This window comes from Microcebus murinus, chromosome 13 (assembly GCF_040939455.1).
Source record: "Microcebus murinus isolate Inina chromosome 13, M.murinus_Inina_mat1.0, whole genome shotgun sequence".
Lineage (NCBI taxonomy): Eukaryota > Metazoa > Chordata > Mammalia > Primates > Cheirogaleidae > Microcebus > Microcebus murinus.
The window spans coordinates 73,547,494-73,569,289 of record NC_134116.1 but is presented as its reverse complement, the minus strand read 5'-3'; the positions used below and the strand labels follow the sequence as shown (position 1 = coordinate 73,569,289).

The window sequence follows — 21,796 nt, the reverse complement described above, 5'->3', positions numbered from 1 at the left end:
ACCTGAATTGCTCATTTTAATGTGATAATTTTTCTTTTTTTCCCCAGCTTTTGCTTTGGTTTCTGAAGATGCAAAGAAAGAGGTCATGCGGTCTCAGGTACTAATTCTAATGATGGAATCTACTCTTCCCCTCTGAGATTTGTTCATATTTTCTTGAATGGGAACTGTAGTGGTTTCATTCTTCAATTGTTATCGTGTTTCTTTTTGTTTTTTTGGGTTGTATGAATTAATATAATTTTGGTCAACATAGTCTTTGAAGCCCTAACAGCAGCCTAAAGATAGACTTGCTTAACCACTAGGTTTTAAAGTCCTTTTAAGAGAAAAGGTGTTTTGACATAGCGTTAGACATTTTAACAATCTTGCTGGGATGCCATAGTTTTCCCCAGGCATATCATGGCTTAACCTTGGGCTTAATTTTCCCAGTTTGTGAAAGAATTTTGCGATCTCACAGGGGTCACACATGAGCCTAATGACTGTTGCCTTGAAGGTGGTGCCATGTGAGGGGGCATGCTGGGGACCCCAGAGGTGACTGTGCTGCCAGACCCCTTGTGCAGTCGGAACCAGAAACCTGGGCCTGGGGGCTGATGGAGACAGGGCAGCTCTTGTCCAGATCTCAGAGCTGCTGCTTCATCGCTGGTTGCCTTCAGGAACCTCTGTACAGGTTTACTCTTTGGGCTTTGCACTAGATCAGCTTAGCATGTGAGAAACAGAAACAGTATTTTAAAATATCAGTTGTTTTTATCATATTAATTAAAACAACAATAGACTCTGCTTTTTTTTTTTGAGACAGAGTCTCACTTTGTTGCCCAGGCTAGAGTGAGTACCATGGCGTCAGCCTAGCTCACAGCAACCTCAAACTCCTGGGCTCAAGCAATCCTCCTGCCTCAGCCTCCCAAGTAGCTGGGACTACAGGCAGGCACCACCATGCCCGGCTAATTTTTTTTTTTTTATATATATGTTAGTTGGCCAATTAATTTCTTTCTATTTATAGTAGAGATGGGGTCTCGCTCTTGCTCAGACTGGTTTCAAACTCCTGACCTTGAGCAATCCGCTCGCCTCGGCCTCCCAGAGAGCTAGGATTACAGGTGTGAGCCACCATGCCCGGCCTAGACTCTGCTTTTTACCCCACAATTGGTATAAAAGCATTTCTAATAGAGTGTTTCTTTTATCAATAGAGTGTTATCTGTTCTAACTATGCTATGGGAGTCCTACACAGGGGAAGTGATAATAATAATTTCTTAGGATTTTAAGACCCTTTATGGTTAGTAAAGCACTTTCATGGATTTGCTTTAATTTGATCTTCTCAATGATCCTGTTATTGCTAAGCAAAGCACATACTCCCATTTACAAAAGAGAAAACTTAACCTCAGAGAAGTTAAGTGATTTGAGCAAGGTCACATGATTATTAAAAGGTAAAGTTAGAATCCAAATTTTCTGAATCTTTGAATTTTTCACATGGTCACTGTTTCATATTACACAGCCCTGTGCATTATATTTTGTGTGTTTGGCAATAATAAGCGTCATTTGTGTTGAATTTAAAGTGCTCTCTAAGGGTTATTACAAGGGAATTAAAATTTTGTTTAATGAATTTAAAATTGTAGTGCATGTTTTCAAGTATGAGAACTATATCCTTTGCTTTAAATACATACATACATATAAACAGATAAGGCGAGTCTTATATCTTAGTGTCATTTTTCATGCAGAGGGGTTAAAACACTTGAAAATTAACTGCATCTACTTGTAGGCTACACAGCCACGAGGAGAGGCAGTGATGAAATGTGTGCTGTGCACCGTGCCCGAGACCAGGAGATGGACGAGAATTAATTTGTCCAAAGTTGTCCAAAGTCTGTACATGAACCCGGAGATAGGATTTAAGGCTCTGAACAATAACGTGGATTTTCAGTTATTATATTAGTTCATTACTCACGGTAGAGTTGACCAGGATCTGCCCTGACATTGCCGCCCTGAAACGACTGCCTTCTGCCCATCTCTGCTCCCTGCCTGTCTTAGTCAGGGGCCCCCCGCCGGCTGTCTGTCAAATGCAGGCTAGCCCTCCTTGGGGCTGGGTTTCTCCCCAGACAACCTGCAGGCTCACTGGTTGGGCTTGAGTTTAGCTTGTCATGAGGGTCCTGTGTGCTGGTGCCCTGGGGTGCCGCTGTCTGGGGCCTGACCTCTGGGCCCGGCTTCCTTCCCCAGTTCCTGGTGCCTGGCAGTGTCCTGGATTCTGACCTGCGACAGCTGTCAAGGGGCCTGCCCCTGCAGGATTGTCCTACAGGCCACAGGTGCTGCCTCTGCCATGGCCACGTACCTGTCTTCAGCCTGCCTGGTCTTACATCCCACAGTGGCTTGTGCCACTGCACCCGTGTGACATAAGGCTGAAGCTGGTCACTGGAGCCAGAATGCGGCAGTTCATCTCTTCACCACTGACCAGTGTGGGACTTAGTGAGCCTCGCTGTGCCTCAGCTTCCCCATCTCTAAGGTGGGGTAATAGGACCTATTTCAAAGGGCTGTTTTGAAGATTGTGTGTGTATGTGTGCGCGCGTGCGTGTGCGCGTGCGCGTGTGTGTGTGTGTGTGTGTGTGAGAGAGAGACAACTTAGAACTGTACCAGGTCCTATTTAAATTATGCAGACTTTCATAAATATCTGTTCTACCTAAACAAAAGGAAACAAAACGAGGCACTGTAGACCTGCTTTTTAACTGCTTTTATCAGTTAAATTTCTTTCACGTTGGTCGTTGCTTCATGTGAAGTAGTAGTTGACGATGATGGTGACAGAGGAGTAGTAGCCAATGACTGCTGAGCATTTGCTTTGTGCAGACACTGTGCACAGCATTTTATCATCTCATTCAACTCACAGTGTAGCCCTGTGAGGTGGGTCTTGTAATTATTATTCCTATTCCTGGGGACACTGAGGCCTGAGCTGATAAATGGCGTGGAAGCAGCGTTAGGGCCCAGGCCTCGTGCTGAGTGCACTGATGAACACTTCCTGTGTATTTTATTCAGACACTAGAAGGTGGTGGTGGATAATCATGACCGAGTGGAAGATTCTGTTTACTTCCCCTTTCCTCTTGAAAGAGTTCATATCAAATTCTTTTAAGGATGTTATGTCTTCTTTTAATGAAGAACTTAAAAACAAAGCATTACATATATGGAGTGCAAGTGTTTAAATCCATCGTGGCTTAAAAAAAATGACATCTGTGTGAAAGAGTGACTTGGATATGTCCTTTCCTGGCCGGGATGGGAGCTGTCTGTGGGTTAAGATCAGGTGTCCTCAAACTACAGCCCACGGGCCACATGCCGGTGCTTTTGCCCATTTGTTTTTTCACTTCAAAATAAGATATGTGCAGTGTGCACAGGAATTTGTTCATAGTTTTTTTTAAAACTATAGTCCGGCCCTCCAATGGTCTGAGGGACAGTGAACTGGCCCCCTGTTTAAAAAGCTTGAGGACCCCTGGTTAAGATGCTTTAAGAACAAATCTCTTTTATATCTGAGTAGCAGTTCAGTTGACTTACAAAACCTTGACAGTGAGCACATTTTGATTGATACTGCAAGTCAGTGTAAGAAACATGTGGCAGCAGAAATAATGAAATCAACCACGTGTTTTCTTCTCCTTGGGAAGAACTAAGCCTTTTCACGAGGGAAGCTGGAGACAGAATTTTAAGTATTCTGTTAATTCATTCATTTCGCCTAATTTTCTTTCTCAAAGGGGAAATTAGTCAAGACCATTTTGGTTCCATCTCAATTCACCTAATTCAACTGTTCCTTGGATATTTAATTTTTACAGTTTACAAATTGAGCCCTTTGAAACAGCTAATCATTTCCTAGCTATTGTGTCAGCCAGCCTGAGCTGCAGTGCTTAATAACAAATAAAGATTCATAATTTCGGTTGCTTTTCTTTGATTTCACAAAGAATCTGGTAGAAAGTCCAGTTATTGTTGCAGCTTGTTTGAGTTGCTCAATCTGGAACTACAGCGTTCCAGATATTTCTCATTTTTCAACTTGTTGATAAAGGTGACTTTTGTTGTTGCTGTTACTTTTAGCTTATTCTCACAATATGCTCGCATCTAATGATGTGTACTTCCTAGAGAACATCTCGGGAGGAAGGCTGGGCACATACCGTGGTGGTGTGAAGAAGGAGCATTGGGAAGGAGTCAGGAGACCTGGGATTTAATCCCATTCCTGTGACTGGAGTGACCGCTGGGCCTTGGGAAAATCCTTTATCTTTTGTGAGCCTCTGTTGTCTCATTTGTGAAAGGAGAGTGTTGGATTGGATCATAGCCAATGCTGTTTTTAGATCTAATGATTCTCTTTTTCCATGAGCCTCATCTGGCAGCCAAAGTGGTGGCCTGGGGCAGGCAGCAGGTTGACGGTGAGAGCCGAGTGGTGCCTCGGGAGCTGAAGCCAGCTCCTTCCCCGAGAGCAGGTTGTCCTGGTCGTCCTCCTGGTCAGGAGTGGTGTTTAGAGGATGGGCCACACGAGGAGTCTGCACAGGCTGACTTGCAGTGGGCGATAACCTGGCTTCGGCTCAGCGCATTCAGAGAATAGGGTTGAGATTTCAGTCTTTTTAGTGGGCTCTTCCAGAAGTTACATGTTTTATCAGGATGAAGTCACTTGATCCTGAGAGCTAACAAATCAGCATGCGACTATGGGTTCTCCTCTACCGAGTGGCATCTCTATTCTCGAGACAAAGGTAATTTCAGAATGTGCCGCTGAAGGCAGCCACTCCGCTATGTGTGGCCTTCTCTCCTCCCTGTCCATTGCCACAGTCCCTTTGGCTTCCTTAGAGGGCGCGTCTCTTCATGGATGCGTCTCTCAGCTTGTAGGCTGCTCCCAGTTTTGTTGGTAAAGGCTCACGACCACATTTCATGTTGCAGTCTGCGAGGAAAATTGAAGGATATTTGCCACCGTCCAATTGTCATAATTATAGCATATGGCTGCTGAAAGCAGAGAAGGGCGATTAGGGAGAAAATTCCTCCTTAGACTGCAGAGAAGATGGTGAAGATGGCAGATTTATCTGCTGACGCTTTGCACTTTTCCAAAGAAATCTTTTGAGAGTTCCTCCTTTGAATTAGACAGAGTCAGGGTCAGAAATGTCTGTGCCCACATCCGGATTTCTATGTCTGGCCACCATAGACCGACTTCCTCCGAGGCCCTTTGCAGGCTCCTAGGGCTGCTGCTTAGGTAGGAGAGGCCGGCATGGTAATGTTCTAGATGACAGGATGTCTGAGCCCAAAAGATGATAAAGTACAGTAGTTAGTGGAGCTCAGCTTCATGAGGAACACCTGCCAGAATTGAGGCTCTCTGATGTTTGCACATGCTTGATGGTGTGCACGGTTTTTAAAGTGAACCCTTCCAAGAACATCATCAAGCAGTTAAGCGTTCGCTTTACGCTGGAGGAAAGAGTTCAGCTCATTAAGCGTCTTGCCCATGACCACGTGAGAAAGGTGCAGCCCCATCCAGAGGTCTGTGGGATGCAGAAGTCCCGCCCTGCTGCTTTGTTCCCGCAGGTGTTGGTCTCATGCTTCAGGAAGGCAGCAGTACATGGCATGTATTTATTCAGTGTATTGCCAGCTTTGTTATGTGACGAGACTTGTCTTTTTCTCTTTCATTTAAAATACAGGATTTGGAGAATCCAAGTGGTGTATCAAGGAGAAATGACATAGGTAAGTTATGATTTTTTTTTTAACCTAAGAGTATGTACTCTGTATTTTAAATAAATTATATTTCAGAAAAATGATTTTATTCTTTCTGATTTTATTGATGGGGCAAATATTGTTGTTCAAATATTCTGTCTTTGGCCCAGATTTGCTCTCATGAAGACTCATGGAGAACACTTTTCAGGTTGACATATTGGCCTATGATATATATTGGAAATAACAGCTAATATGTTGGATTTATTATAATTCCCTTAACCATCATCCACTGAGCTTCCAATAAGGGTAAAGCACCATGCCAGGTGGCACAGCACTGTGGGGAGTGCAGAGATGGAGAAATATGGTCCCTGTCATTCGGGGCCCACACTGGGGGGAGCCAAGGACAAGTGGTGGGCCTTGCTTGTGCTGTCCTCTGCCTGGAGCCAGCCTCTCCACTCGCTCACCTGCAGACACCTGCTTGCCTTTTGGGAGTCAGCTCACCAGTCACAGCTGCCAAACTTGTCCAAGCACCATGGCCTGGAAACTGCTACAACCCCCTCCTCTGTAAGGCATCATACTTCCATCTTAGCCCATCCACACCCTTATTTGTACTCTTTCTTAACCCCTCCTGCTCCCTGCCCCAATGTATATCATAAGCATCTTTAGGGGTGTGACCATGAATTAGTCTTTTTAAAAAAACTTCATGGGAAGCATGCCCATGTGCCGATGGGGAGGGTAAGGTCGCACCTCTGTGGGTCAGGGTGGATCCCTCCCGGAAGGGTGTGAGCTTTGTCAATGTCCCCATCCCAGGGTAGGCCATGGAGACCTGGAAGGTGAGCTCTGGACAAGAGGGAAGAGGAAAACGTTCCTTTCTAGGCTTTCCTGTCCTGGGCCTGGATTCTACAGAAGTGCAAGGGACACTTTCTCCCCCAGCCCGGGTGGAAGGGAGGATGACCTGTGCTGGGGAGGGGAGTCTGGGGCCCACAGGGTGTGGGTGTGGGTTCCAGGCTCTGAGAGAGCTGTGTTTAAGGGGCCACGCCAGAACATTGCTGCTGCTTCTCTAGAACACTTGTATGGTTCTTGTATGGTCCAGCCACTCCTGTCCATGTGGAGATTTTCTCTCCGCTGCCAACCCTGGTGGCTTTGGGAATTTGTTTGTATGTTTATTTTGTGGGAGATGATGAGTCTCTGGTTATTTAATGAATTAATGACCCGAATCTGGAACATGGGCTTGAAACTACCTCACACAAGTAAATTTACGTTCTTGCAACTGCAAATGGCAAGTCAACTGGTACCTGACTTGGTGCCATTTCATCTGAAAAAGACCCAGGGAGCTTCTTTGTCATGATCTTCATTTGAGAATACAGGACCAGTGGCTGCTAACAAGCTTATGCAGTCGCAGTGGCACCAGTATAGAGTCAGAGCATCCAGACCATGGGCTCGCAGCACTCGGGGCTGGGCGACAGCCTCCAAGCACAGGCTGGGGTTTTTCTCTTTTTTGACTCACTGCCTGATCTATAGATTCACTAGTACACAGTGATTCTCACCACGTAAAACACTGTAGGTGTGGCTCTTTGTGTGTGTTTGTGTATGCATATTTCTCCTTCAGCTTTAACTCACACGGCTGCTTGTTACTGACCTTCTATCAGAAGAATACCGTATTGATTTCTCATGAGAAATACACCAGCATGATCGAATCCATTCTTCTAGGTCATTTCTGACCGGGAAGATTAGCACCCGATAGGGTGCTTGCCCATGATAGGTGTTCAGCAACTGAAGAAATAGAGAGCCTTTGGTTTCCTTTGCTTTCAAAGAAGAATTATTTCTCTTCCAGGCATCCTTTTCTAACCATCTCCTTGGTTCTGCTGCTTTTCCCGAGAGCTCACTGCTGTTGGCTTCAGTACTGCCTCGGTCCTTTCTGTATCCTTGACTAATTTCTTTATCTTCCCCTGTCACTCTGATCATTATTGTCAGGCACTTAGCGTGCGATCCATTTATTGCACATTCCTGGAGGAGAAACAATGACAATCCATCTTGAGTTGTGACGGTGTTTGCTGAAGGCAAATTGCAGTGAGTTTAAAGAAGTGCAGCCAGGATGATAAGGAAACAGTGGAATCGTCTTACTTAGCTCTGTCAACTGGGCAGTGGGAGCCTGTGAGTCAGGTGGTGGATGGCACGAACAGAAGACAGCTACCGAGATAAGCTCTGGGATCTGGGCTCAGCCAGAATGTGATTCGACTAAGAGGGGGCTTAGGCTGTATGTCAGAAAGTATTTCTTGGCGCTGGTATGAAGAATAGCTGGAATTTAAAACCTGTACGCTGTTTTTAGCACTGAACTGCTAAATGTGCTAACCTGAACAGAGCATGTAAGTGGTCTTCCATGGTTCATTAATGTCGGGTGTGGGAGCTGGGCACCCCCTTCTCTTTAGTCTTGTCTTTGATAACCCCCCACTAAATGCATCCTGTTCCTCAGCCATACCTAACTGTTAATTCTGTCCAGGCCCTAAGCTCGACTCTCTGTCCCAAACCTTCACTCCCTTTGTGGGGAAGCTCTTTCTACCCCCTTTTTTGGCCTGTTCTTATTATGTAGTAGTATCCACAACCCCACCTCTAGGAAGGCCCCATGGCCTGGGTCTCCACTTGGCTCCTGAGACCCTTCCCCTGTTTGAAAGCCAGTAACCTGCCGTGCAAGCCTCTTAGCAAGCACACGAGTCCTCCACGTGTAGCCGGCCCCACCTCCCTCTTTAACTTCATCACCCACTGTGCCCCCCATCATTTTCTCAGAACCACCCGGCAGACTTTCTGCGCATCCACCCAAGGATGCTGCAGAGATAAGGCAGGCTGTGGGCTCTTGATAACCTCATCTCACTCTCTCATCGGCTACCCTCATCGTGTGCATCTGCAGAAAAGTGCTGCTTTTTAAAGGAAGCTCAGGAAATGACCTCCTCCCAGAGACTCTCTGTGCACGCCCCACCCCTCCTCTGTGCTGGGGTGCCCTGTGCTCACTCTGGCTTTCTGCCTACTGCTTTGTGTTCTGATGGGCTGTCCTTGAATCAGTCTCAGACCCTTGCTGCAACTGTGATCACTCAGTTTTGTACCCCGAGCCCTGCACTTCGCAGGTACTCAGAAGGTGTTTGCTGAATGAACATGTGGAGGGTGCGTGATTGAAGTGCATGAGAGAGGGAGGGGCTGGCATAGTTCCTTGGTAGCTGTGTTAAGGAGAGGACAGACACAACTCACAGGGCATGACCCAGGAGTATGAAAACAGAAAGGATTTGCTTTTCCTCTTCTTGTGAAGCCTCTTGCCTGCATGGAAGAGCTGTTGTCTTCGTGAGAACAGTGGGCGCTTCGCTGAGTGGTAGAAGTGGCAGGAGTTGGTTACTGTGGTGAGCGCAGGGTTAACCTTTTGACAGATGGATCTGCTCTTTCAAAAAAATGTATTATGAGATAATTTGAACATATAAAAAGTTACAGTCTAAAATAGTGAACATCTCTGTATCTACTGCCTAGATTAAGAAATAAAACATTACTAATTCAGCTGAAACCTTTTAACTGGTATCCTGATTTGGTGTTTATCATTCTTGTCTAATCTTCTATGCTTTCCCATGATATGTATATGTATAGTACATACCCATTTTATATATGTTTTTGTGTTTATATTTTTGCAAACTATTGATTTATATAGTTATTCTTTTGAAACTTTTTTCAGCATTGTATGTGTGGGGTTCATCTACAGTATCCATTTGGATTGATACATATAGTGCTGGTTAATTTTGATTGTTGTATAGTATTCCAGTTTATGTATTTTATTAGTGGATATTTGGGTTGCTTCCATTTTTTTCCTTTTACCCAGTGCCACTGTGAACACTCTTATACATCCTGGTGCACACATGTGAGGGTTTCTTAAAGATGATTAATGGCAGTGGAATTTCTGGTTCACTGGGAGCATTTATTTCAACTTTATAAATTTTGCAAAAGTGTATTCTCTGAAGCTTATTTACGCCATTCTTAATATAAATGAATCTTTATAATTCCTTTTGATATGTTAGTTTATGTAATATTCCAGATGTTGTAGATCCAAGGTAACATTTCATTTTAAACATATGGCACTCACTTAAGCCTTATCCATGTGTCCAGTGTGTAAAGCCCAGAAGCCAATTTGAAATGGAGTCGGGTATGTGGAAGATTCATATTTATATAAACTCCTAAGGAAAAGGAATTAGGTCACATTCAGTAGGTTTGCTCAGCATTTCTTTTCACATTTTTTTATTGAGTTTTAGCCAAAGAGCATTTGGGGTTATTTTTAGCATCTAAATAGCTCACCGTGGAGCTATCCGTTTGGATAAATATTTGAGTGAATGAGTAAATGAATGGAATCCTAGAACTGAACATAAGAACAATAAAAAATAATGGAATAAAATTAAAACCACATTAGTGTCCCTGAGCTGAGGTGTTGGGGAAAAAAAAGATTTGTGGTGGGGGAAAGGTCCCCACTTAGATTTGTTGTAAACCTAGCTGGAGGCTACAATTTAGGTGCTGTCTCCTGCCACCTCCCTGTCTGGTGGCTGAGTGCTGACTCAGTGGCTGTTTCTGTTTCTTTATTACAAGCTCGGAACCTAGGAGGCCTAATGAGCTTCTCCAGTGTGTGGCCCGAGCAGCCACCTCTGTTGGCAAGCGCTCTGGTGGCCTTCCCCAGCCAGGTGGGTAGGACATACTCAGATCTCCTCCTGCCCACTGTTGTAAAAAGCTGGCTGCCTTGAAGCGAGTCTCCAGTGGGCTGGCAGATACTGCCCGTGTGTCGTTGCAGGTGGGCTTCTACGCAGCACTTCTTGCCAAAGCCCTGCTGCTGTGGAATTGTGGCCGGTTTCCTGGAGATAACACTTAATCCTGCCTGCGCGCCTTGTGAGATAGGGTAGGGATTATAGTTACTTATTTGCAGACCTTTGTGGAGTTGCCAGACATATGCAGTCACTGTTGAGTGTCACGTTAAAGGGCCACCCAGAACATTCTCGAGGTAGTGTAGTAGTGGGCTAGGGCTGCATAACAAAGTACCACGTACTGTGGCTGAAGCAACAGAAACTTACCGTCTCACGATTCTAGAGTTTAGAAGTCCAAGGTCAAGGTGTGGGCTGCCGGGGTCGGTTCCTCCTGAGGGCTGCGAGGGAAGGAACTGTTCCAGGAGACACATCTTCTCCACGTGTCTCTGCATCATCTTCCCTCTGGGCATGTCTGCTTCTGTGTCCACTTTCCGCTCTTTGTAAGGACGCCAGTCACGTTGGATAGGGCTTGCCCTAATGACCTTGGTAAAAAGGCCTGATTCCAAATCAGGTCACATTCTGAGGTGGTGAGGGTCAGGACTTCAACATACGAATTTGGGGGGGGACACAATTCGGCTCCTAACAGGTAGCAGCACAGCGTAGGATCGTGTGGGGTTGTTAAGAAGCTACTTGTAAACATTAGATTTCCAGCTACTAGGAAGGTTAGTTTTGTGGGCATTTTCATGTTTTCACACATTTGTAGTCATTCTTTTTGACAGATGCAGGAGCAGATTCACAGTTTGTTACCATGGACTTGGTCTAGTACAGTCAGCTTATTTACTTGCTAACTTTTGGAAGGAAGTTTGGAAATCACTTTAAAAAGAGAATATTTTATCTCTAGAATTACATATAAATTGATTTTTTTCCCCAAGAGTTTATTGCTTGAAGGCTTGCTTTGTAGCTGTTGTTTTTTTCACTTGTTTTAAAGTTTATTTCAGTCGTTAAAAAAGAAATGCCTGAAAACTTTTTTTTTTTTTTTTTTTTGGTTCTAGACTTAAAAGGAATTGTATTTGTCATCCAGAGTCAAAGTAATCCTTTTCATGCAAAGAGAGCAGAGCAATTAAAAAAAAACATCTTAAAGCAGGCAGCAAATCTTAAACAGGTACGTAGAGATGGTTTGGGATATCTGCTAATTATGTATTTCTTGATACATTTATGTTTTCAAAGCACTTAATCTGTAGAGAATCAGTTTTATTTAGATGAGAATAATTCTTCTGACTCATTTTGCTTATTTAATATTGACTGTTGTTGAAAATGCTTTGGTTAATTCCCAATGCTCAAAGCACCATATTCTAAATTATTGTATATATATTTTTTAATTTAAGAGAATTATATAATTGTGTGGGATTATCGTGGCTTTGTCATGAAGTATTATAAAAAGGAGTGGAAGAAGTAACTTTTAAAGGCAAGGTTTAAAATAGCAAAGATAATTAACATTCAAAATTTTGGTAACAAGTTCTAAGGCAATTTTCATGTTGAAATAACATTTTCATTAATCTTAGCGCGGTGCTTTCTGTAGGAGTCTCTTAATCTGTTTTTTTTAATTGGATGTCATTAATTGAACTTTTGATTTGATTTATAATGTAATATCCCAGAAGGATTATGGAGAGAGAAATCTACACATACAGGTACATTTTAATAATGTTTAAAATAGGCATGAGCTGAATCTAAAGCTGCTTTGAATAATGCTGAAGGTTTGGGGTAAAGGAAGATCTACCCTCTCACGCTGCCCTGTGGGGGCTTCTTTCTTCAGCCAAGTGGAATGAAAACTGCTTTAACAATGCCACACCACGTAGCTGTGGCCTTCAAGACAAAAGTGCTTCCCTGTAGATAAATTGCCCTCTCTCTGTTCTCTCTGGAAAGAACTCTTTGACAAGACACATGTGTGTTTGACAGATTGCTTTCTTTCTGTTGGTGGGTGCTGGAAAATAAAGGGTTGGAAATATTAAAGGAAACACCAGCAGGCTTAATGGTTTTCAAGGCAAAGGAGTTCTGAGAATAAGGTTTATTGTGCTTCGTCTCCAAATGATTCACATACAGACCTCATCAAACCCCCTGCGTCTCTGCGAGGACAGGTGGCCCTACTTGGAGCATCACACTTTCTCAGGGGAGAGGAAAGAATTTCGTGCTATAGTTTTTTGGTAATCAGAGCTACAAGCAGCTTTTAAAGAGTTTAAAAATCCCTTCTGGAAACCTAACTTTTAGTGATTGTCTTCTATCAAACCTTTCTGGATTTCACCTGAAGGCACCCTTGACTGGTAGCCTCTTCCGTCTGCTCTGCTGGAGGCACTAGTGGGGTGGCCAGGTGCAGGCTGCTCCAGGGAACTGAACAGTCAGTCCCTCAGTTCGGTCCAGGCAAGTGCTAAGTGGCTCAATCGGGCCTTGGGGATGACCCCAAATTACATAATCAGTGATGACATCAGAACACATGTGGGCATGAATCTGCCTTTACTTATTCATGTATGAATGAAGAGCATACCTTTCTGTACATTCCTGCATGTGTCCCTGCTCCTAGAAATATCTTCTGTCTTGCAAAGGCAGATTTATGTTTTCTAGATTATGTACCTTCCCTATTTAATCCATATTAATAGCCCTTGCCATTAACGTGGATAGTGACATCGTTTGCTGACCAAGTACAGTTAATGGAATATAGCTCCATACTTCCTCTACTATTTGTCCAGTCTTTTCTTATTGGCCAATTTTTGTGTGTGTGTGTGTGTGTGTGTGTGCAAATGGGTATTCTTCATTGTCTCTCTTCCCGACTTACACCCTTTGGTCTTCTGGGAAGAGTAGTTTTCAGTGCATCTTGGAGCAGGACAGTGTTCCGGAGTTTGGTTTACGGTGGGGAGAAGGCATTGGGTACTTCTTGGTGGGAAACAATAGACATTATAAAATGTTCCTTCTTGTTTTGTTCCCTTCAAGAAAAATGAGAGTTGGGAGGGTGCTGCCATGGGCTGGGTGTGTCTGCTTCTTTGGGAAGCCCTGGGGCTCTCCAGACAGGCTCAGCTGGAAGACCCCTGTATGCTTGAAACTGACTCTAGGTTCTGGGGGAGCATGCTGAGAGGTTCCCAATTAAGCTGAAGTGGCAGTTGTATTTAGGAATGGAGGCTGTGTGTTGGAATTGCTCCTTGCCCGTCTCAGGAGTTGGGGTGCGACGGCAGGCAGCTGAGAGGGTGAGGAGCCGGCAGAGCAGTAGGACCTCCAACACTTGTTCCCTTTTGCCAGGGCAGCTGCACCAGTTTATTATTAAGGGAAGTTCATGTTACTGGATTGCAGCTTCATCTCCTGCCACTCACCCCTTGCGCTTTATTTGCCAGTAACTTCAGATGCCTTGTGGTTGCGGGGTCCCCTTGCTGGGCCTCTGCGGCTTTGCATGTGCTGATCCCGCCTTCCTGCTGAGCTCCTGCGTCCCCAGGAGCCTTTCTGCGCACCCTCGTGAGCCGCAGTGCCAAGCCACTTCTCCTTTGGTTCCCCTTTTATATCTTGTGCAGACGTCTACTGTATACTTCTCACTTTGTATTATTATTTGTTACCTGTCTCTGTCTCTTCTACGAACTTTAAGAGCAGGGACTAAGATGGTGTCTTTTTCGTTTTTGATTCCTCAGAACCAAGCACAGGGTTGTATGTACTTAGCCTGAGTCCTCAGTGAAGGTCCATTAAACTAATCCCTGAAATTCATGATTTCTTCTTTCCCAGAGTCACTCTCTTTTTTATTGTAATAGAAGTTTATTTTTATTTCTCTGGCATACAGCACGGGCACCTTTGGCCACACACACACTCATGAACGCATGCACTCTGTTCATGAAGGTCACAGGTTCTTGGAAGGCAGACTATTCTTTTAGTCCCTCCACAGCACCTTAAACATAGTAGGTATTCAATTGACGGCATTGGATTTGATTCCAAGAAATGCAACAAATTAAAATGAAAATTTAAGTAAATTATTTTATTTTTGTTAATTCTTAAATTGATAATGGCCAGACCCTCTCCTATTAAATACAACAGCTGTTTACTTCTCTTAGTGAAACCACAGAGTTTAGGGAGAAGAGTAGAAACAAAATTGGGTATGAATTGGTGTTGGAAAAATATGATCTCATAATTAGGTGAGAGATAATATGGAAAGGAACCAGAAAATTCACTTGGGTGCTTTAACATATTAACTGCCATGTGAGTTTTATTTAACTCATGCTGGCTTTGAGCCTGGGGCCTCCTGAAGCATGTGTAACTCACACGTGTTTTCACCTTGGGAGGCGTGAGAACTTATTTTTCAAGTTGCATATGATACACACACACACACAGAAAACAACCAAAAATAACACATTTTTTATTAAATTAGAAAGGAGTGTTTTGTTTTTGAAGTTTTTATTCTATTTTCGTAATAAAACACCATGGCCCCAAGGGAATTTTTTTTCTAGTGTGGCAGTCCATGTGTTAACACAGACAACATGACAATGACTTAAGGAAGATGGAAGAGTTACTCCTCCCCAAGTAGTCCTGAGGGTGGGCCTGGGCCACCAGCTCTGCCCCAGATTCCTCTGTCCTGTCACCTGTCCTCATCTGTGTGGTTGGAGCTGACCTGCATTCTGCATTCCAGTGTGTGGAGGCCAAGCAGCTTCCTCTTAAGGAGGTGCTTTGAAGTTGTATGTGTCATGTCCCTTTGTGTTCCTGCGTCCAGAGCTTAATCCCATGGGCACACCCAGGCCGGGAGATACAGTGTCTGGTCGGGTGGCCTCAGGTCCAGCCACAACTAAGGGGTTCTCATCACTAGAAGGAAGAAGGGAGGATGGATACTGGGGGGCCAATTGATCTCTGCCAAAGTCAGGATTTTGTTTACATACCAAGGACTCGCCTCGTCTATAGGAGAATTTATCTATGAACCTCTCATTCATTCATTCGCTATTTAGAGACTTACCATGGACAAAATGCTAGGGTTAAAAAGATCAACCTGTGAAGTTCAACCCACTGTCCTGGAGAGCAGACAGGCCCATAGCAGGTGATTTTTAAAGCAAGGCGCAAGTTCAGTGGTAGCAGGGTGCCCTTGGGAGCACAAAGCGTGGGGGGACCACGGCTGGGTGGGGCAGGGGGAGCCAAGGAGGGATTTCTGAAAGAGCTGAGCCCAGAGCTGATCCTGCTTATTAGGCACCAGCTAAGGTTGAGGATGGGGGAGGGGAAGGATGTCGTAGGTAAGGAGAGCAGGTGAGGCAGCCAGGTGAGGAGCAGCAGCGTGAGGTGTGCGGGCATTGCTGCGGGTCCTTCCCCAGGGCGGTTTGAGCACCACAGGGCTGGGGGGAGGGCTGCGGACCTGGCCAGGGGGTGTTGGGGCGCTGTGGGGCCGGAGTGGCGGGAGGTTGGCATGGGCCGAAGGAAAAGGCAGGGAGGCTCCCAGCTAGGACTCAGATGAGGCCAGGCTGCCACATGAGGCTGAGGGTTTGCGGGTTTAGAGGGTAAAGATGACTCCAGGTGTCATAGATCCACCTCTGAGGTAGAGGTGCGTGTGGCCAGGGGCTGGATATTTGTTTTAAGCTCAGGAGAAAGTTTGCCCAGAGGATGGTGGATGTGAGAGTCAGCAGCGGCTGGAAGCTTGAGGATGCTGCTTCCAGGGGGAGCCCCGGGGAAAGACCAGTGTTCGGGGCCGGGCAAAGCCAGAGCTGACCAAAGGACGGTACGAAGGGGTGCGGGGAGAAGGGGTGGCGTGGGATGCAGGGATCCTGAGGATGGTCCTGTCAAACAGCCGTCAGTCGTGCAGTATTCCCCAGAGAGCTCTCAGAGGGTCTCAGTCTGCCCAGCTGGTTGGCACCGTGGCCTATGGGTTCACCTCAGGTGCTTCCCAGGCAGGCTGCTTTGTTGTTGCTGGCGCTGCTGCTGCTGCTGTTATTATTAATACTTTTAATTATCAATTGTGGTAAAAACCCATAAAATTTACATGTCGAGTGTACAATTCGTCAGTATTAAGCAGATTCATGTTGAGCAGTTCATCTCTGTAACTTTTTCATCTTCCCAAACTAAAACTTTGCACCCATTAAACACCCAGCCCCTGGCAACCACCCAGCCCCTGGCAACCACCCTTCTACTTTCTGCCTCTGAGAATTTGGCTTTTCGAGGTGTGTCATAGAAGCGGAATCACACGGTGTTTGTCCTTTTGTGACTGGTTTATTTCATTTAATAAGGTTCATCTGTGTTGTAGCACGTGTCAGAATATCCTTTGTTAAAAGGCTGAAGGTAATTTTTTTTCTTTCGGTGGCATCCCTGTGCGGTTGCAGGTGAGCTCGGTGCACTGTGCTAGACGTTCTCACCTGCAGACACCTGTTTTCTGGGATGCTTATCTGGCATTTTGCATGAAGCTCCCTGTGGCGCATTTGCTCTTTGGTGTATCTGTCCTGCCCTCAGACCCCAGCGGGATGCGGAGCCTGTTCCCCACCCCTCTTTGCACCCCACCTGGTGGCATCTAAGGGGAATGCCAGATGCACACAAGTATTAGAAACTGTTTCCGTTGACGAATTTTTCTCAGCTCTGAAAACTTAGGAAATAGCTTCATTTCTCTATTTAACTTTTCTGATACTTTATTTATGCTTCTGTTTAGCTTTACTATGCTTAATCTTAATTTTCGTTGTCCTTTATTTACATTCGCAGTTTAGACAACCTGTTGAGTAGGGGATTCAGATTGCCACTAGGTGGCAATATTGGTTTTACATTTTAAGACATAATTAAGTAATACCATTAAGCAACCCCCCCCCAGCATTTAGTTTCTGTGATAGTAAATAGAGTCTACACTAAAGTGATAAGGAGATCTCCCTTTACCTATAAAATAGTCTGATGTTGTTATTCTGAAATTCTTTCCTCGGATGGAACCCGGCTAGGAGTGCTGAAGTAGTGACGGCAGAACTTGAACACTTGGATCTCATTTGCTCACGAGACCCAGAGTGTGCTTACAGCTTAGGTAATTTCATGTTTGGATTAACAAGTCTTTTTGATAGTTGAAATGGCCAGAAAGATTTTAGAGTTTGTAATTATACTTGATATTAGATCATTTTTTTCTCTTTATAGAGTTTTTTTTTTTTTTATGCCACATGTGTGATTGAAAGTCACCTTAATTCAATGAATAGCACTTTAGGGATTCAAAAATTATTGGCAGCTAAAATAGGGCCTGTAGACAATACTCGGGGGCAATGATGAGATGCCCTGACCTGGGACGACATGAAAATAGGGAAATAAGATCACCTTCTGAGAAGTAAATGCTGAAATTCACAAACATGGGGAGGCAAAGCCTCTTTAAAGAGGCAGGATGGCTCCCCGGTTACAACTCCCTAGTTAATTGGAATCTGGTTCACGAAATTGACATACCTTTGAGAAAGAATCTGTGGCTTCATCAGTCGTGGCAGCTGAGAAAGGGCAGCTCTAAGGGGCATCCCCAGCGCTGTGGGCAGGGCCCAGTGCCATGGTGTGGTGAATGTGTGCTGTCCCTCTGATGGACGGGACGTCTGGGGCCCCCGTGTCTCCCGGCACCTGAACTGTGGGATCATCAAGATGTGATTTTGGCTTCTGCATAGATCTGCCCAGTGTGAGCATTCATAAAGGTTGCTTTGTGAGGGAGAAATCGGCAGTAAGGTTTTTTCATCTGAATATTTATCTGATAGCCCAAAATATCTATTCCTCCCACAATACCAGATGTCTAGAACTGCTGTCTATTCATTACTCCTGTCAGGTTGCACTTGGCACTAAAGTCTGCCAAAAAATTAAGGTGCAAAAATTTAATGGTTTCTGTGATTATGCATCTGCTTCTAGCTATTCTCTTTGCTTTGCAAGTCAATGCCTATGCCGGTTTTGCCTCAAGGTGCTAAAATGCAGTCTTATTAAAAACACAAACATTTTTCATCATTAAAATGTGAATATAGAAACAAGAAAAAGCCCAAACTAACTTTCTATCGGAAATTTACTAGTATAATTAGAGTTGTTACTGGGGTGGTGAAACCGTTTCCCTTGTTTTCTGGAATAGTTTGGGTCATTCATTGTAAGTTGTCATTCCCATCTCTAGTTTTGAAGCTTACAATGCAGTTTATAATGGCCTTGCCGTTTATAAACGTTTATTACACGTTTCTTCTAATCTCTAAGTTAGCAGACTGTCAGTGCTGTTCTGTGTGCATAGTTCCGTTCTAGATTGCTGTGGGGCAAGGGGTTAGAAAGAAATGTAAAAAGGGTATTGTAGTTCTTTGTGTTACTTCTAAGGTAGGTGGCAACTATTTCATAATATAAATGATTATGTCACTAAAGCACAGAAAAAGTGTATTTAAGTATTGACTCAATAGTTCAGGTATCATGGGACATTCCTGTAGTGTCAGCTACTTGGAAGGCTGAGGTAGAAGGATCGCTTGAGCCTCGGAATTCAAGTCCAGCCTGGGCAGCATAATGAGACCCCATCTTGTAAAAAGAAAAAAAAAAAATATATATATATATATATATTTATTCAACAAATACTAATCAAGCACCTATAGTTTTGATTAGTCATCTATTAGTAACTTTTGAACATAAAAGGACATCCATGGACAATACATGCAGTCCTTGGAAATGACAGCACACATTTGAAGCTGTGTAAGAAGTACAGCAATGTGTAAAAATTATGAGTTGCATAGTGCTATTTGTGCATGTGAAGCTTGAGAGGAGGACAAGGGAAGACTTGTGACATCAGGTAGGAAAGATGGGGAAGATTAGTTGGAGGACACACAACATACATAGTTCTGGAACTTGACATGAATTTCAAGGAATGCCAAGTGGGAACTGTAATGTGTAGAGCAGGGGTCCTCAAACTTTTTAAACAGGGGGACAAGTTCACTGTCCATCAGACCATTGGAGGGCTGGCTATAGTTTCAAAAAAACTATGAACAAATTCCTATGCACACTGCACATACCTTATTTTGAAGTAAAACAAACGGGCAAAAAAATACCTGCCTGTGGCCCGTGGGCCATAGTTTGAAGACGCCTGGAGAGGCAGTTCGTGGGATGAGGGATGTATGTGTTGGGAGTGGAATGATGATCTTTTTAGGTTGGAATGGATGGGAAGGAAGGTTGGTGAGATGGGGGATGTGGTTGATGAATATGGAGTTCCTAAATGCAAACCTGTAGGTGAAAGAATACAGACTCTGAAGAAAAGCTATTTTTTTCCTGAGTTTGCTTCCTGCTTGCATTGCAGATAGAAGGGTAACATGAAGTTATAAAGATGGAGTGTTTAAGGAGGTGCACAAACAAAAAGCAAGTGGCAGTGAGACTAACAGAAACCCACAGGGAGAGTTTGTGCCTTGATTTGCTAATAAGTCAGGCACTTGAGTTTATTTCATTTTAAATGCCTGTGATGTACACAGCATCTGTGTCAGTTATGATTTGACTTTATTTTTTTAACTTAAAATTCCTTCTTGAGTAGATGCTTAGGTGAAAATTCTTATATTTTGTTACATCAAACAGGAGCACAAATAGCTCAGTCTCTCGGGATGACTCTATTGGAGTCTTGAATTTATGTTGTGATGGAAAGGCTGGCATCTGGGAGTCTTTTTTTCCCCTTTCCTACTGGAACCTGGGGTCCTAGGCTAAGATAATCTTTACTGTAGCTTCAGATGTGTATTATTAACACCTGCCTGAAATTATAGAAACCCTTGTTGTCCTCCAAGAGAATTTCACAGTAAGGTTAAATTGGAAGCAATAAAGGAGAGAAGATAAAACATAATTGTATTGTTTTTAGCAGGGTCTAGTAAAACAAGGATTCAGGCACCATTTGAAGATGCTGAAGTGTGGACTTCAACCTTAGTACAAGGCAAGGGAATCACTATGTGTGCCTAACGGGGAAGTGAGCCACTGTGGGAGTATTTGGGGAGAGGGGAGGATAGAACTTGGATTGAAGGCAGGGGCTGAGAAATGGGCAGAACCATGGATAAATTATGGTTCCAGTTTGTAAGGCAACCTGCAAATATAGAAAAAAAAAATCCAGAAGTGAGAGATGCTTAAAAGGGTCTTATTTTTGAGGGAGGTGCAGGGGTCAGACTACATTTTCTACTTTAGGTCAAATGGATCTGACCTGGCTGCCTAGAAACTTTTCCACTCTCTCACTCCTAACTGTATAGCTTTTGAAGAGGGCAGACAATTCTAATTTAGTTGCCTTCTTTTATGGTAAGACTATAAACTTTATTGGAAACCTGTCAGAATCTCAGCCTTATAAATTATTTGCTTTTCTTGTTCACAGAAAGTTTTGGAAATACTATTTTCTTGAGAAGAGGCCTCTTGGCTTATTAGTTTAAAAAAGAAAAACAAAAACAGATCATTTCCATTTGATAAGCTAGGAAAGCTAGTAAAGCCTGGCATTTTCTCCTTTTAGAAATTTTTTTATTGGCAGGGAGATGGTATGAAGTGCTTCATTAAAAGGTTACCTTTGAGAGTGTTATTTGTTGCCTTGGCTTTTTGGTGCCAACTTTTGAGGTGAGTGTACATAGTTACATGCTTAATTACTTACTAAAAGGTCATTTTTTTGGTAGAAATAAATAGGCATTAAGTAATCAAATTATTTATTAAACTGGAGACTTTATTACATTGTCGAATAAGAATTTATTCATTCATGCATTTAATAAGTATCTATTGAATATTACTTTGTGCAAGGGGCTGGGCAAGATGCCCCAGGAAAAAAAACAGAATTTTTTTTTTACACATTCTTTCACTGAAATAACACTGTCCTTTTTCACACATACAGCTGGCATTCTTAGAAACATCTTTTATACATGTATCTTTATATAGTATATTCCATGCACCACAGGAAATAGAACACTGAGGCTCAGGGCCTGGGTTGCTCAGTAGTAATGAAATCTTCACACTCTCTGGAAGGCCCAGCCGTGAGCATTTGTCTCTTTTGGGCTGGCCAGCATTTGGACCCCTTCCCCCTTCCCTGGCCTGGAGAAGATGACCCCATGTGTCTGGAGGGAGCTGGGGCTCTGTCCACTGAGGCAGACAGGGTGTGTGATATGCAGCAGGGGTGGCCTCAGCAGGGCGTGGGTCACTGTTGACTGTGCTGTGCATGGTGCCTGGTGCTGGGATGGTGTCTGCCCTCCAGGAGGTTCATTCCATTTGGGAGCAGGGTGGCCCCATGGTGGGATTGCTGCATGAATCTGCACTAACGTGGTCTTAGGAGAACAGAGGCAGGGAAAGCCCTGACTCTGCTTGGAAATGCCAGCAAAGGCTTTGTTCGGCATCTGAACTAAGCCTTGAAGAAACAGTATTAATAGGAGATTGCTAGACTCCTGTCTGGGCAGCTGTGAGGACCACCCCTGAGGGAGGCCGTAGGTTGAGGGTCTCACTGGGTTTCGGTGACTGGATGA

At 44.0% G+C, this 21,796-nt stretch overlaps 1 protein-coding gene across 2 annotated transcripts in view; it reads left to right on the top strand.

Annotated features, from left to right (window-relative positions):
* The window catches only part of B3GLCT (beta 3-glucosyltransferase), a 95,230-nt gene that overhangs the window by 14,028 nt on the left and 59,406 nt on the right, over nucleotides 1-21,796 (top strand). For both annotated transcript variants that reach the window (XM_020290449.2, XM_020290450.2), the window contains exons 2-4: nucleotides 48-97; nucleotides 5,622-5,664; nucleotides 11,444-11,553. In XM_020290449.2, coding sequence (XP_020146038.2) covers nucleotides 48-97; nucleotides 5,622-5,664; nucleotides 11,444-11,553 — 203 coding nt within the window. The remainder of the gene's footprint in view (nucleotides 1-47; nucleotides 98-5,621; nucleotides 5,665-11,443; nucleotides 11,554-21,796) is intronic.